The 17623-nt window shown below is 38.9% G+C and overlaps 1 protein-coding gene across 4 annotated transcripts in view; it reads right to left on the reverse strand.

Annotated features, from left to right (window-relative positions):
* LOC122563905 (clathrin heavy chain 1) overlaps positions 1-17623 on the reverse strand; it is a 62417-nt gene that overhangs the window by 33676 nt on the left and 11118 nt on the right. For 2 of the 4 annotated variants that reach the window (XM_043718135.1, XM_043718133.1), the window contains exons 3-10: positions 10573-10780; positions 8980-8982; positions 7494-7762; positions 6887-7048; positions 5163-5276; positions 3175-3348; positions 651-848; positions 53-253 (exon numbers count right to left, since the gene is read on the reverse strand). In XM_043718135.1, coding sequence (XP_043574070.1) covers positions 53-253; positions 651-848; positions 3175-3348; positions 5163-5276; positions 6887-7048; positions 7494-7762; positions 8980-8982; positions 10573-10780 — 1329 coding nt within the window. The remainder of the gene's footprint in view (positions 1-52; positions 254-650; positions 849-3174; positions 3349-5162; positions 5277-6886; positions 7049-7493; positions 7763-8979; positions 8983-10572; positions 10781-17623) is intronic. The other 2 variants (XM_043718136.1, XM_043718134.1) reach the window with 1 other exon arrangement.

Here is a 17623-nt window from a genome sequence, read left to right on the forward strand (position 1 = left end):
CATTGTACAAAGCAAGAGCACCTGGAATGAACAGAAGTGGAAATTCAGTTACCTTATCTTCTTTTAGCCACTTCTCAAGCAACTGCTTACGCCCCTGCTGTAACACTGGCCTACATAACTCCAAAGACTCAAATTTGTTCAGCTGTCCTTGATCAAGCAGTATTCCAAAGTACTGAAGCAAAGGGGATGTCTGTCCTGGCTGAGCAGTTACACTCTGAAAACGACGAATAGTGTCTGGAGTGCGCAAAATACCCTGGTTTAGAAAAAAAAGGACATTAAAATTAAGATGCACAAACTTGAAAGCAAGCCAAAATTCCCTGATGAAGCTTTCAGCTGGCAAGTGTCCCCTTGTTCAAAAGGGATTTCAGATATCACATTCTAAATCAAAGAAACACAAGGTTCAGATGGCAAGCAAAAACATGCCATAGGTTCAATATATTTTCCTGATTTAATACTAAGCTATTAACTGTCAGATTTTGTAGATACCTTCTGCATGAATACTTGCATGTTTTAGGCAGTTAGCACAATTTAAGAGCTGCAACATCTTTAAGCCCACCTGGGTTGTTACATCTAATATCTAATGAACCTTTGGTCCAATTCAGGATACATTTATCTTGTCAACTCAATTTTAGACTACACTAATACATTACCTTTGGTGCATTTGCAGCTATTTTTGCTGCCTCTGAATAGTTTCCCTGAGCAAAGAGAGCATTGAACTTGCGAGCAAAGAGCTCTTCTGCCCCAGCTAGATTATTGCGCACAGCCATGCGCAGTGCAAGGTCTGGGTTCTGCAACACATTGGTGATGTAAGGGATGATGTTTTCTTCCTCAACACAGACAGATAATACCTGAAATAGCAAGAGTCAAACATTAGCTTGAGAATCCATTTAACAATTCAACTAGACATTTTCATAGAACATTAGGCAGCCTTTGTCAGAAACTATAGCATGACTGAATAACTGTTAGTACCATGACAAACATTAACTGAGTTTTGCTTAGGCATCAGTGTCTTTCCATAGAAATGAAAGTTGGCTGATAGAACAAAGTTCTTGTCTCTGTAAAATGTATTGCTTGTTTATGCCCAGGGGATGCTGTTGTGCCTTAAACTGCATAACACTTCCTTAGCAAGTTCCCAGCTCTAAGTGTTATATGTCTTTATATCTAACTGTTATGCTACAAAGGCTCAAACATTCAATAATTCAGAATAGGCAATTCTTGTATATGGATTAAGCCCATCTTGATCAATATTGATCTGACATATCCACACAAGTCATACATTCCCTTGTTGGCAGAAAACAGGTTTACTGCATCAGTGCTCAACAATAAGAACTCTAATCCTAAAACTACACAAAATAGGAATGAAGTCATTAGAACAAATAACTTACAGGACCACAACAGTATGACTAATTCAGGTTGCCACATGAACAACCCACATCTTTAGTTTCTTTTGGAGGGTCAAGCCCATGCACAGTAGTAACTGCCACATAAGATACTGACATACCAGTGTGGCAACCTGAGCAACTGTACAGCTTTGATGTAAAATTGTAAGGGACACTGAAAGGATGTGGAAGAGTTTGATTGTTTGATTATTCCAGGGATTGGGAATTCTAGCTATAGTCTTCTGTTGGAAAAGCAGAGGTTGCTGTCCCTGGAATAGATTAAATTGTTGAAGGATTCTAAAATTTTAAGATAACTTATATGATACAAGGACTTAGTACAGATTGAAAAGTTGCAAGATGCAAGGAGAAGGCAAGCGCTTTCTAATGTTAGTTACCTGGGAACACAAATCAGAGCAAAATGAATTAGGATTTGCACTGACTGGATTGGATAGCCAGCACCAATTCAATGGGCCAACTGTGTGTGGTAAGTGGCAGCAAGCTTACAAGGTTTAGTGTAACAGCTGGTTCACTAAATACCAACTTAAGTCAAGTTGAGTGGAAAAATTCTAGCCTACATACTGGTTTGGTGTTGAAATAAGCCAGGTTAGCCTACCAACTGTAGGTTTATGTTGACAACTTGATTTGATCAAGACTGGGTCAGGTTATGGGTAAATAATGCAAGCTGACAGCCATTGTACAGCTTTTAGATTGAGAATCACTTGTGATGAAGCCACTTGACCCATGAGTCTCCATAGATTTTGTAGCTTGTTAAAATAGATTGCAGAAGGATCAGACTGGAAATAGCTGTATTAGGCAGAATTTTACAATATGAATTATAACTGAAGTTCAAGATCACAGTAAATACTAATAGGTCAACATAAACTGGAGCCTTGATTCTGACCCAAAATAGGGTCATTTGAACTGAAAAACAGCACCTTAGGTAAAAACATTCCAGGTTTTAGTTAAAATTCAAGTTAATTGACATGCAATTTGTTCTACTGGTAAACAGAACAATTTATTCTGTTTATAGCATTAGATCTGGCTTTACATTGCCACAAAGGAAAATAGCTGGTGATCAAGAATGCTGTGCCAGATGTGATAGGAACAAAAGAACTTGGATATATTGGATGTCTTAAACAGAAGACTTTTGGTCTGGAAGTTGAAATTCACAACCGGAGTAGTTCAACTGATACTCGATAGGGAGAGAGATGTTTAAAGTTTCATCGATTCTGAAGCAAACTTCAAATTAAGTCTACATGTGCTGACCTGTTGTTTGGGACCAGGTGATGCATGGAGTTGGAGAGTAGAGGCAGATCTGGAAAAATGTTGAAAGTGAAGAGGAACAATAGAAGTGAGTAAAGAGCTGGAATTGTAAAATATTTAAGTTGAATTGGTCAGTTGCAAATAGGCCAGTCTAGATTAATGGCTGTGGCCAAGAATATTAAAAATTATGGCATGACAAGGCCTTGTCACCTAATTGGAAGAAGCACCTGTCTTGGATGTGCCAGGAACTAGCAGCAGAGGGCCATAGCCAAATGACAGCTTACACAAGTTCATGGATATACAAAGGGGCAGCACATACATGCTGTTGAGGTGTAGCACAAGTCTCAAGATCAGGCATTGAATCCACTTTAAAACTAAAGCACGAGTACTTAAGATGCAGATTTAAGAATAAATGACATTGAAATCACTAGAAGCTTCTGCAGGTTAAATGTTGGGTGCATTTTTAAAAACATTTATAATTCAGACATGCAAAAGCTACCAAAATTTGCAGCCAAACTAAATGCCTACATACCTGACCCTTTCTATTCACTCCAATTATTCCAGATGTAGCATCATGTCCTGCTGTAACAAAGATGGTCTCTCCACTGATTCTGTTCATGTAGATACAGGTGCCAGTCTCCAAGTCATATAGATGGATGTATCCATATTTGGTGATCAAGAAAACAACATCATGCTTTGCACTTATCTAAAGGGAAAGAAGTTTAATACTTTGTAATGTCTTAAATGGTATGCAAAGTAATGTTCAGTTTCTACACACTGAACTATTATGAGACTGGTCTGGTTCGGTTTTCACAGATCACTTAACTAGCTTATCACAGTACTTGAAGTATCCTATCAAGGGATCAATTACATCTGTTACTTAAGTTGTAAGCATTAGGTAATTAAAATCCATTTGTGCCAAGGATAATCTTGCATAGAAAGACTTCAAATCTCAACTAAAGATTTTAAACAGACAAACTTAGTGTTTGGTAAAAGTTAACAGGAGCATTCGAGTTACTAGGTTATAGTTATGTTGACAACTATTAGCCTCAAAGCATGGCATAGCCTGTTCTGGTGCATGAAGCCTTGAGTTGAAGATAGTTGGGATATTTGTAGCTGCCACTCCAAAGACTTACCTGCTTTAAATCAACCTGGAACCTAGATTTTGATCAGCATGCTGGCTACTACAAAGTTTATCACAGCAACCAGGTCAAACTGTTTTTGTAGTGCAAGTTTAGATTTACTTCAAATGGCACCTGGAGCCAAGTGCAATTCAGTGATCAATGACATTTCACACTTCCACTTTCTAGCATGAAGTTACTCATTAGCTTTTACGTATGTTAAAACAGGAAGACTGAGGGGGAAGTCAGGTCAGTGTAGGAGTAAAATAGACTGGTTGAACTACAATTTCTAAGACTGCACCTGACTGAACCTTGTTGACTTAATGAAGTGAGGCACAGGCATGTAACAACATTCCACCTTTACACAAAAAAACTAAAGGGAAGGTTAGTACAATCTGATGATCGGTCACAAACTCCCTTCACCCATTAAATTTGCATATAATTTTTGGACTTGGAGATTAGAGCTTGTGCAAGGTGATGAGATACAAGCTTAGGGAACAAGTTTTAACCTTGCAGAGAAACATCAAGGTAGTGAAACTATGCATAAGTATTCAAATTTAGAAAGTTTCTCCATGGATGCGAAACTATGCAGTTATATAGCACTTGATCAAGTTTCTCAAGAGCAGATCTAATGAAGTGCTTTACATGCAAGTTATTGTTGAAAAATATCAAGTAATAGCCAGTTGTGCACAGGATCCCACAACAGGACAAGAAGCACAATCTGTTCTGGAGATAGCTAGATTCATAAATTAGATCAAGGAAAATACCCCCCCCTTCAAGGGACTAATTGATCTTTAACATCTACCCAAGTAGGTGATGGGAATTATTTGTAGAAACCAGCACCTCAGCACTGCACAAAGACTTACTAGTACTGATTTATACTTAGACCTGAAGTCAGTGAACCCAGAATTGGATGCCTCAGACAAGGGTGCTCTCCATCCTACAAGTTTCTAACCAGCCACTCCTACACAACCTTGAATTTCAAATAGAGGTCAGATTTGTGGGCTGGAATCCATTACTGTAATTTTGCCATCTTTTAGGATAGCCACAGTACAATATACCAGGCTGTTCATACAGGTTAAGTGGGGCATGCAAATTAAAACCTAGTTTATATGGCAAACATCCATTGTCATGGAGCTTCACTGAGGCAGTGCTGATGCCAGCTGCCAACATACAGGTAGTTGCATATTAAGTCTACTTGAGCCAGCCAAGTTGTGCAGGAGCATGGTAATTGAATACTAAAGCAATAGCACTCAATCTTTGCTTATAGAAAGTGATCCAACCTGCATGCAGGAGTGTCATGGCCTTGAATCAGCAGTGTAAACCATTGCATCACATCCTATATTGATTGATTTGATGAATCTAGAATCAATATTTTTAATCCACATGTTCAAGTTACCTGCATTGCAACAGGAAAGTCATTTTGTGCCTCTGGTGGGAAGAAGACATCTACTGCTTTTTTGGCAAAGGGCTGGTTTCCTGTAGGAGGAGTACCCACCTCAATAATGTGAAGCTGTAAAGAATTAACATGCACAAGTTGTGAAAGTGATCTATTAAATTTTAAAAACACTGTACAACATTTATGTTATGACTGCAAAACTAATAAACTTATACCAGTTGTATGTAGAACAATTCAGCTAGAGGTCAACTAGTCCAAGCCAAAAATAGTTACAATAATACACTATAAACCTACAAGTTATATAGAGTCAGAGGTACAGCATGGAAACAGACCCTTTGGTCCAACCTGTCCATGCCAACCAGATATCCCAACCCAATCTAGTCCCACCTGCCAGCACCTGGCCCATACCCTTCCTATTCATATACCCATCCAAATGCCTCAAATGTTGCAATTGTACCAGTCTCCACCACATCCTGACAGCTCATTCCATACACGTACTACCCTCTGCATGAAAATGTTACCCCTTAGGTCTCATCTTTCCCCTCACCCTAAACTTATGCCCTCTAGTTCTGGACTCCGATCCCAGGGAAGAGACTTTGCTTATTTATCTATGCCCCTCAAATTTTGTAAACCTCTAAGGTCACCCTTCAGCCTCTAACACTCTAGGGAAAACAGTCTCAGCCTGTTCAGCCTCTCCCTGTAGCTCAGATCCTCCAACCCTGGCAACATCCTTGTAAATCTTTTCTGAACCCTTTCAAGTTTCACAACATCTTTTCAATAGGAAGGGGACCAGAATTGCACACAATATTCCAACAGAGGCCTGACCAATTCCCTATACAGCTGCAACATGACCTCTCAACTCCTGTACTCAATATTCTGACCAATAAAGGAAAGCATACCAAACACCTTCACTATCTATCTGCGACTCCACTTTCAACTATGAACCTGCATTCAAAGGTCTTTGTTCAGCAACACTCCCGAGGACCTTACCATTAAGGTGTATAAATCCTGCTAAGATTTGCTTTCACAAAGTGCAGCACCTTGCATTTTTCTAAATTAAACTCCATCTGCCACTTCTCAGCCCATTGGCCCATCTGGTCCAGATCCTGTCATCTGAGGTAACCCTCTTTGCTGTCCACTACACCTCCAATTTTGGTGTCATCTGCAAACTTACTAACTATACCTCTTATGCTCACATCCAAACCATTTATATAAATGACAAGGGCCCAGCACCAATCCTTGTTATTTTAACTCCATTTACAGCTTAGGCCTGAAATTGTTCCAGAAAAAGCAACTCTATGCCACTCAGTACTCCAACTTTATTCAAACAGTTCATTCCAACTCATGAGTAGCTGTGCATTAAACAGGCTAGACAGTGAACATAAATATTGCCACTCATCTCCAACTGATTTCTGGAGCTGGTAGAAGTTACCATCCATGGGCCCTCACCTTTGCTTTAATCAGTGCAGCTGTGGGCCAAAGTAGTCAGTCACTTTCACTAGCAAGTATCAGAAACTAAATTCAAATACCTAAACAAAGTATCTTGATAGATCAATAGCATGACGAATGTTGCTAACATCCCAACCTGGAGATCAGGAAATTGAATGGTAAGCTAGCATTTATGCATTTGGAGACAGCTTTCACTAAAAAGCTCAGGTCATGAAAACATTTGCCCATTGAACTTTGGGGCCAGTATTACCCTCTATATGCAATTGTAGGCTTACCTTCCCTCCTGCTTGCCCTCTGACTGCAAAGCAGAATAATGTTGACTCTTCTGCATTGCCTTCCATCTTGAATTGCGCAAAGGCTGCTGCATGACCTTCAATTGGCTGAGATACCTTTCTGTCTAATGAGTAAAGCTGCATTGCTCCCACCACACGATTTTGCTGTTGAAAATTTAAAAAAATTAATGTTTAGGAAGTCCCTACAAATGTCATTTGCAGACATGGTTTAAGTCCATACATAGTCATTGGACATATGCCTTAGTTACTATAAGTACCTTTGATTTCAATAAAGACAGCTTATGGGCCTGCAATTTAAGTATTTTAGCTATTTCTCAAGTAGCTGGAAACAGAAGACCAGCTGTTCAATGTTTATAGAATGTTTTATAGTAACATCCTGGCAGGTGCTGGTTGCCAGCATTATGACTGTTGCTTATTCCACCAGTTGAGGCATTCAAGCATTGTTCTGAGGCATTGATTGTAACAATTGCTGACAGCACTGGAGTATGCATAATGCAATTTAAATGAATATCATTTACCACATCCCAAAACAGGCTTACTGGCAAAGCCTTATAGTACAAATGACAAAAGCATCTAGTTAATGCCATACCTGGGCAGAGATGCCAATGAGCAGTAACCATTTCTGCTTAGCATCAGTGCGGTAATTGATGATCTGGCAGCCTGCTAGACTAGAGTGTCTATCAAAAACTTTCATAGGCTGAGACTCTCCCTCCATGCTCCAGTGATACACTGCAGAGTCTGTTACCAAGGCAATTGTATTGAGAGAGATCCACTTCCAGAAAGTGACATCATCCACCATAGTGTGAGCCTTCATCTTACTTTTCATTTCTATATTAAATATTTGCAGTGTTTTTCCAGCTGTAAAAAAGTTAATTTGAAAGATTAAGTCAAAACAGATACTGCTAAAAACTAGTTTGCCATATCCTTTTCCCCCTCAAGGTTTACTGGCCTATTGACAGTTAAGATTAAAAAGGCATTAAAGATTCCTTAAAAAAAGGTAAACTAATAGAAGTTAAGGAGATTTGATGACCCACACAATTAAACAAGGACATTCTTGGAAGCATTTTTCTTCCTGGACTGGCCAGTTATTAAAACTTCATTGGAATTAGCTTTTTGATCAAGAACTTGCTCAGAACTTAAGTTATCCATTTGACTCCAAGGGGTATACAGTACCTGTCTACAGTTAATGCTTTGTAAAAAGCTAACCTTTTACAAAACTGCATTACATGTGAATGGCAGCAGGTCTGAACCAAAAACATTCATCTGTATGCAGAGCACACAGCACTAAGGATGGGAACATCTTTAACTAGCACTCAATTCTCCCCACAAAAGCTGAGAGAATTAGTCAAAGATTATACAATTTCCATATCATTCATCTGATGTTTGGATAGTATGAAATTGCTAACTTCTGGAGATGTGAGGCATCCCTAAACAGGGATCAAAAGAGCATGAATGACCCCATCACATTCCACCTGATAATAAATGGAACACCATATTCAAACAAGGTGAAAAGCTCCTAGATATAAAGTTAAAGTACAATTCCAAAGGACTAACTGCTTTGTGCCTTGTTCCCATCCCAAGTGTCCAGTTATACACAACACTACATAGCAATAAAGACAAAATTCCAGCTCATGGCTCTGGTCCAGTTCATAAACTAAATGCTACATTCTTGCCTGAAAATTTAGACAGTTCGTGATTTTAGATCAATTAATGGATGTCAACTCAAATTTAAGATACTTATCCTAACAAGATCAGATTTTACTTGCTAGCTCCTTTTCAAGCTCTAAGCCAGAAAACTATTAGGTAACATTTCATACTCACCTATTCAAGTCAGCAAAAGCAGCTTTAAAATGGACTCAATTCTAACCCCTCTATTGTGGGGAAATGCTCAGCATTTAAGCTTTGCTGTAAAAAAGTTGGTGTACAAGCAAAACAGGCTTGTCAGTTTTAACTTACTATGATTAACTGTTCATTAAACTTGAATGTTTGAAATATAAGCATGCTGGTCTTAAAACCCAAAAAGCAATATACTTTATAAACTGGACCAGGAGAGTCTATATTTAAAAGTAACTCACCATCTGCTTATACACAAAGAAAGCAGTAAAGAAATGCAAAGTTATTGGATCAGTAAAACAAATTCTAGATAATGACAAGCAAGCTTAAGGTTAACCTTTGGTAGCCCATGTTTAGATTTAAATCTCCACTTCTAGAAAAAAAATTGCAAGGTATTTCATTAGCATGAGAGGAGACTGCTGCTTTTAAGCAAGTCCACATTTTTTAAAAAAAGAGAACATGGAGATCTTCCAGAAAGCTAGTGAAATTGGCATCAACTAAGGTTTTACAAAAAAATTACTTAGCGGGTCTGGAATTAACTATTTTGAATTAAATTCAGAAAGTGTATTGTCTAGTTGTGCTTTAAAGAATCTCTTACAAGGAAGTGTTTCCCCACCTGGTTTTGCCCAAAATAAAGCCTAAGGTTAGAGGCTGTCAAGGTAATTAAAATCTGCTTCAAATGCAACAGAACGGAAGGTACAGAAAATCTCCTATGGCAGATTTCGACTGAGCTTTGGAAATCCCATTAGGTTTCCAGAATCTAAGGCAATACAGCACTGTTATAGGCCACAAGACTAAAGTGATCTTAAGGTGTGATCAATTTCTGCATGGAGGATGGCTCTGCATACATTCCCTGTTTATTTTTCCATTGCATAAGTGCATATTGCATTGAATGGAATTAGTGACACAGCTGGCCAAGAACACAACTTAATCAGGTGTGATCTATACGCAGAACCAAAAGGAACATGGTTTGAAACCTTGATGTTCAGGAACTCAGTTTAACAAGCTATGGCACTTTCCTCAAATTTGTCAAAGTTTGACTTTACACCAAGGACAATTCTAAACTACACGACTGTTAGCATTATGATGCAATCATTCAGAAACAGAATTACCTAAAGTTTCAGATGTCACTGCTCAAGGCAGTTGATATTGCACTCATCTCAATCCAAAGATAAAACAGGTTAGGAATGTATCACGCTCAAGACTGCAATTATTGAAGTATTTCAAATGTCCTGGATCCAGATTAAAATACTCAAGCAGTACAAGTGGAAGATGGCTACACTGAAAGAATTCTTTATACTGACCAGATGGAGGGATGGGGTGATTCCAAGTCAAAATCCACACTTTGTTCAATATGACCGGTGCAGAGAAATTCAAGTCTTATTTATTCACTCAACTACCAGGTTCAAATACACATTAACTAGCATCACTAATCACTTCACCTAAAATTGAACATTAAAGGTCCTAAACTTAATATTCTAAATCCAACCTTTATTGAACATTGGAGTAAAGTTTGTACAAATTAGTTTGAATGCATCAGCTAAACTGGAAATTTAGATAATTCATTGCTACTGGAATAATCTTTGCTTAATGTGCACCTAAAACAACTGACCTAAGGTACACTTGCATCATGGTCATGAGTTCATACACATGTGAAGAACCCATACAGGTTATTTTCTAGTCCAACAAGGCTAGTATAGGCCCAAGTTACCCAAAATCTAAAACTGAAGATCAAAAGAAAATCCAAAACAATACACTGCCTTGTAAAAAACCCAGTATTAAACACCAGTCACCTGCTCATTTTTAGTGTTTTAACCATTAAAATACATGCTTACCTTTTAATGCAATAACCTTGCTGGCTGGGTTCATAATAGCACTGTCAGCAGAGATTGGACGGCGAATAGGATTGTTTGGTTCATTCATATCAATTATGACTACTTGAGCTTGCTCACCAACTTTCTCCCGAATGCAGATGAATTTATCAGACTCCATAGTAAGGGTGCTGAACCCAATGTTTGCAGGATTGATGCCCAGATTTTGGAGCTAGAGAAAAAAAAAGTTAGTGCATCAATGCCAGTCAAGCTCAAAAGATCATTGCTCCAGCAAAAAAAAAAAAAAAGAGATTCTATAGTTCAAGCTGCATTTAACTCATTTTCCTGTGTGCAAAAATCTAATACAAGCCTTAACGAGGTGTAGACACAGAACTGAAAGATACATTACGCATACTCCAATTGTTTGACAATTGGTTCTACTGAAATAATGCTGGAAAGTTAAAATATTGGTCAATTGCCTGGAAATAAATTCTGAGAGGGATTGGATTTCAAGAGGCCATATATAAACAAGTTTATATACAAAACCTGAACCTTAAGATAATGCCCAGCCAGAAGTTAAGTGGATCTGCAGTAATATTTAATATAGGAAAGTGAACTGAAGTTAGCTGCTTACAAGCCTAGGTCAACTACAAAAGCATTGTTTTGCTATGACAACCAAATATTTCAGTTATCCAAGTGCAACTAAGAAATTTGAATTGGTTCCAAGTACAATTCAGCACAATTGTGACCTGAACACAAGGAAAAGACAATGTTATTTCAACTAAAAAAAGTTAGGGAAATTCTAGTAGCATTCTAAGTGGAGATATTCACATTAAAGTACACCTCAAACAGTGAGAAACTTGCAGGAGTTCATCCTGCAGACAATTAGGTGAAATATACCTTTGTACAATCTAAAGTGATACAGAAATTGCAAGCTACAATGGAGAGCTGCATGATCAAATGAGTGAAACAGATTTGTTTTATTCTCACCAAAGCTGACAGACTAGAGTCAAAGTTTACTCAAATTCAGGCTGTGCCAGGTGTCAATTCTATTCTACTGCAGGAACAAGTGATTAATTCAAAGTAAATGGAATCTACACAAGTCTAGAAATTTAAGGATGGCTGGGATTGCAGGTATTAAGAACTTGTAGCACTAGGCTCATCTGCAATTGGGACATTAAAGCCATTTTAATACAGCATTTTAAAGCCATCCAAACATTAAATGGTTCTAAAATCAAATACATATGCCATTAGATACTGACCCCCCAAAAAAAAAAAACTTTCCTTTGAAAATTCCTTCCTCCTACAATCCAAAGATGTGCAGGTTGGTGAATTGGCATGCTAAATTGCCCAGAATGTTCAGGAATTGTTGGTTAGGTACATTACTTTGCACTTACTCCTGACTGAAGGTGGAGAAAAATGGGTCTGGGGAGGACTTTTTGGGCCAAACAGCATGTTCCCACACTGTAGGGATTCTATGATCTTAGATTTAGATGGAGCAAGGTGAATTTTACAAGTGTTTCACATTGATTTAGATAGTTCTGTCTGTAGCAATAATTTAGAGAGCAGGTACTACATTATTCATGGTCATTGATACAGAAACATTATATTGGACATTCAAGAGTCAGTCATGCTCTCCTCAGCTGTAAGAGGAAAAAACTATCCTGCTTGCTGCACAAATGCAAGCTGTGTTTACCAGTTTGATGCAGTCACAAGATTCTCTTGCAAAGGCATCCTTGAAGGACAAACATCATACTGTTCATGCCATCTGTCTGCATTATCCAAGGAGATTACAGACTTTTGTATGTTTCATTCCAGTTCATTTAGAGATGAACAAACTTGCCATTGGAGCTTGCTTAGCAAGTCACTGTATTATTACAAGTACAATGAAAACATTTGAACCCTTGGAGAATGGTCAATGGGCAAAAACCTCAGATTGAGATCACTGAATACTAAACAGATTCAACCCATCCCAAAGTATGTATTTCCACTCCAGCCAGAGTTCGAAAGACAGCTAGAGTAAGCAAGCTGCTTATGCTTCACACTGTTGCCTGGGTCATCTGCAATGTGCTGTCAGAGATGGTAACCTTTGAGTACTTTTTCAAAAAAGGGGTAGTTTATTGCAGTGCAAGACTATTGATTTGCTGAAGCAACACATGTTCACTGCCATTTGCCTGCAGTGCCCATGTTTCCTTTATACTCTTAATGATAGTCCATCTCCCTGCCCATGTTGCAAACACTGCAAAGTCTCATTGCAAAGATGAGTCCTTAAACTAGACAACTGAGCTATGTAGAAAGATGGCCAGTGTGGACAATGAAGCAATAGCATGAAGAAAAAAAGGCCAGGTTCTGGAGTGTCTATTCAGTGCTGTGGTATTTTACTTACGAGTGTTTAGAACATTTAATAGTACTGGCCATCTGTTGTGCTGACCTTTTATCTTACATTAAGGTCAGACTAACCCATCGCCCATGTGTAATGTTAAGATTAAATCAGAACTTGAATGTGTAATATTACAAGGGTTGAACTGCACTGAGTTAACATTCTGGAGGTTGAGAGATGACAGGAATGCAAATGACTCCCACCCCAATTAAAAGTCATTTACTAAGCCCCCTATTAAAATAAACTTTCAACCTCTTCCATTCAGAAAGGCTTTCTAGCCATCCTGAATCTAGGTATGTCGCACTTGCATTGTCTTTGGGAATCACTTATGTAAACTATTCACTGACTCAATTCCCAGGATTAGGCATTACTTTATCAGGATGATCTTCTATATTGTCCTGACATTGGTGTCCATGTGATTAAGGGAAGTTACTGGGGGTTGCTTGAGTAGCATGTGACTGGAGAGTGACTGGAATATCTGTAAGCATTGCAGACAGACTTATATAAAGGGGATGTGTTCTTAATTCAGGGCTTCACTTAAACCACTTCACATGCCTGACCATCTCTCAAAAAAGGGTCACCAGCCTGTACAAACTCAAGTTAACTTAATTCTTCACAAAGGTCAGTATGAATTGCATCTCATTTATGAAACCTTGGGAAAGAACCCAACACTGCCTACTGAAGAGTTGCCCAAAATGTCTGACTTTACGATGGTTGGCAGTGCATGCCACACACCCACTGATGAGCCTACCTCTGACATCTCAAACCTTCCTCCAATCAACTTGAGTACAACCTGTGATAGAGATTTCCACTCCGAAAATATCTCTGGCTATCCACTATGCCACTCACCATCTTGTACACCTCTATCAAGTCACTGCTCATCCTTCTTTGCTCCCATGAGAAAAGCCCTAGCTCCTTCAGCCTCTTAAGACATTACCAGGATGCTGCCTGGACTAAAGGCAGAGTGTTAAGATTGAGAACTAGCCACAAAAGAACATGACAATCTCACTAGTATCCTCACATACAGATGAGCAAGGACACCACTTCAACTAGGACAACACATCCCTCCTAAGAAAAGCCAAAGACATGCACATGAATTCTAGAAGGAAATCATTCCAACCAGAACTCCAATAGAGTTAGACCCCATCTACCACCCCCTTAGAAAAAGGAACTGTAAGTTACTTCACAGGAAATGACATCAACTCAAAGAAACCCAAACAAATAGAAAGCAGGAATTTTCAGCATTGCTTCACCCAAGGCCCACTGAAGTTACCTAGTAGGGTAACGAAATGTCAGGAAATGAACCTTCCAGCTATGCAAGCAAACCTACATCCAAAGCATCCTGGTAAGTCTCCTCCGCACCCTCTAGAGCTTCCACATCCTTCAATGAAACTAAAACGGACCACAATATTCATGTAAGGTCTAACCAGGACTTAAGAGCAGTAGCATAGCCCCTCAGCTTTTCAACACAATCCCTGCTAATGAAAGCCAACATACCATACACCTTAACCATACCAACTTGGTGACAACTTTAAGTGATCTATGGACATTAACCCCAAGATACCACTGCCAAGAACCTACTTTTAACCCCACCTTCTACATTCAAATTTGACCTTCCAAAATTTAATCACTTTACTTTTCCAGATTGAATTCTGGAAAGTTAAACCAGTTCCTTAAAGGATTTCAGCAAGTTAACCATTTGCCATGCAGAAAGGACTTTCAGTTGCAGAGTTTACCAAGCAGAGGAGAATTGTGCAATTCTAGAGACTAAAAAGCCATTTTCACTACATTTCAAAGTTCTGTAGAACATTGAATGTTCAACAAATATGGCTGTAGGAAAGTTACTATATGACTGCATTTTAAGTATAAATTCTTGAGGCAATCAAGACTGGTGCCTGATTACAAGTTAAAATGGAACTAGGTTACTGACACATGGAAAATTTACATTTATCCAAATGCCTAGTTTTTCATTTCTACCTAGGCAAGATTTACACATTAGATGTTTCATTTGACAGTAGTATTGCCCACTGGCCAAGGTCTCATCTGATTCATGCTTACTGCTATAGTGACATTCTATTGGTTACTTCTGGCTTGGGGATCCTTCAGTAGATATCCTGGTTTGGATTTCTACTGAAGGGATCAAAAACCAAACCATCTGTACTAACTGCCAGCCTATTGGCTCAACAGGATAAAACCAGCTAAGTATTGGAAGTTTGCCTATGTTTAGACCCATAGCCCAGTATAGGTGACCTTCAAGTGGGCAGAATTAGGAAGATGAAGGATCTTTGTGTCGAGTCAAAACAAAGTGAAGAACTATTACAAACAGCAAAGTGCACAATAACCTCAGAACCTTAATGCAATATTAAATTGTTGCATGTTCTAGTTGAATGCAAACAGGTGTGTAACAACCAGTTGTTTGAAAACTATGTAGAATGCTAGAGTTGCCATGGAGGAAAAGAGTAGCAGCTAGTACACAAACTAAACCTGCATTGCACTCTAGTTGAGAAAGTGCAAAGCATTGACCAAAGAACTTAGGTACCTAGAATTAAAAATCAAAATAGGAAACCTAGCAGTTTCAATAATATAGACCAGAGAATTCATAACTCATTTGTAAAGTTCCAAAGACAAACCAATTAGCTGATCCATCCAGAAGGGATGAACAGAATTTAAGATGTCTAAACCCAAAAAATGAAAAAAATTTCAGCAACATTTCTCTCCCGGAGAGAATAGCCAAAAATCAGTGGAAATTGAACATTTCCATTAAACGTCTGCACTAAGTGTTACAGAATTGTACAGCACAAGGTTGCAACTGTACACAATTATGGCTATGATGATCAACTAAATAGCTACACAAAAACTGTTGCTTTGTTATTTTCCCATTTACCCCAAGGCATAAAGTTAAAATTCTAGCATGGTAGCTTAAAGAAATTAGTATATTAAGGAGGGATTCCATGACACCATGCTTGAATAGGTCATGTAAATCTGTAAGCATAGGAACAAGTGTTAACAGTTGCATAATTCGGCTGGCTTTGGTGTTAAAGAGGCAATATAGGAATAGTTGTTGATCACTGGCCAGCATTTCTTGCTTGACCCTAGTTGCCATTAAGGTATGGAGAGCTACCATAAACTACAATCCACTACTGCAGATTGACCCCCAATACCAGCAGGAAATTTCAGGACAGTAAAGTGATACATTTAAGTCAGTGGTGAGTGGCTTGCAGGGAAACTTGCATTAGTATACTATGTATCTACTGTCCATCATCCCAGTGCCAAAGGAAAATCATGTAGTGTGCCCCAATGACTACTGCCCAGTGGCTCTGACCTCCGTATTCAAGGTTAGTCATGACTAATCAACTCCAACCTACCAAACTGCCTAGATCCTTTACACAATTTGTCCAGACAACAGGCCTGCAGATGCCACCTCCACAGACAACTAGGATATCTACATCTGGCTCTTTAAATACAAACTGTATTCAATACCATAATTTCAAACAAACTCAATGTGCAGTCTCAACTCCTTTTAACTGGATCCTCTACATCCTGACCTATAGACTGCAATCACTAAGTGCCACTGCCACAATGGCTGCAAGACTGCATACAATCATCTGAGTAAATAAATGGAGTATCTCAGCACAAGACAATATAGGGGAAGATTGAGTGCTTAACAGCATGGTGCCTATAGAAACTAAAAAAGGGAACTGGTCTTTGACTTCAGGAAGTAGAGTGGAGGCCATACACCTGTCTGCAATGGTAGAGAGTCAGAGATAGAGATGTACAGCATAGAAACAGACCCTTCAATCCAACTCATCCATACCAGATATCCTAATCTAATCCCACTTGCAAACACTTCCTATTCATATACCCATCCAGATACTTTTTGCAATTGTACCAGGCTCCACCATTTCCTCTGGCAGCTCAGTCCATATACACACCCTCAAAAGTTATCCCTCAGGTCCCTTTTAAAAATCTTTCCCTCACCCTAAACTTATACCCTTTTGCTCTGGACTCCCCAGCCCAGAACAATGACATTTACCCTATGCATGCCCCTCATTGTTTTAAATAGAGGCTATGGAGTGACCTTGCAACACTAGGGAAACAGCCCCAGCCTATTTGACCTCTCCCTATAGCTCAATTCCAACCCTGGCAACATCCTTGTAAATCTTTGCTGAACCCTTTCAAGTTTCATAACATCCTTCTAACAGAAAGGAGACAATTGCATGCAATATTCCAAACAATTCCATGCAATAACCAACATCCTGTACAGGTGCAACAGGAACTGCCAACTCCTGTACTCAATGCTCTAATAAATGTTGTCACATCAAATGCCTTCACTATATCTACCTGCAACTATGCTGAGAGCTATGAAGCTGCACTGCAAATTCTGTGCAACACTCCCCAGGACCTTACCATTAAGTGTACAAGCCCTGCTAAGATATGCTTTTCCAAAATGCAGCACCTCATTTATCCAGATTAAACTACATCTGCCACTCCCCAGCCCAGTGAAGCATCAATCTAAATCCAATTTTAACTGAAGATAATCTTTGCTCCCCACTACACTTCCAATTTTGGTATCTGCAAACTTATCTATATTCACAAATCATTTATATAAACAAAAGTGGATCCAGCACTAATCCTAGTGGCACTCTGGTCACAGGCTTCCAGTCTGAAAAACCACCCTGCCTCCCTCCAAGTCAG

Source organism: Chiloscyllium plagiosum, chromosome 28, assembly GCF_004010195.1.
Source record: "Chiloscyllium plagiosum isolate BGI_BamShark_2017 chromosome 28, ASM401019v2, whole genome shotgun sequence".
In the NCBI taxonomy this organism is placed as follows: Eukaryota; Metazoa; Chordata; class Chondrichthyes; order Orectolobiformes; family Hemiscylliidae; genus Chiloscyllium; species Chiloscyllium plagiosum.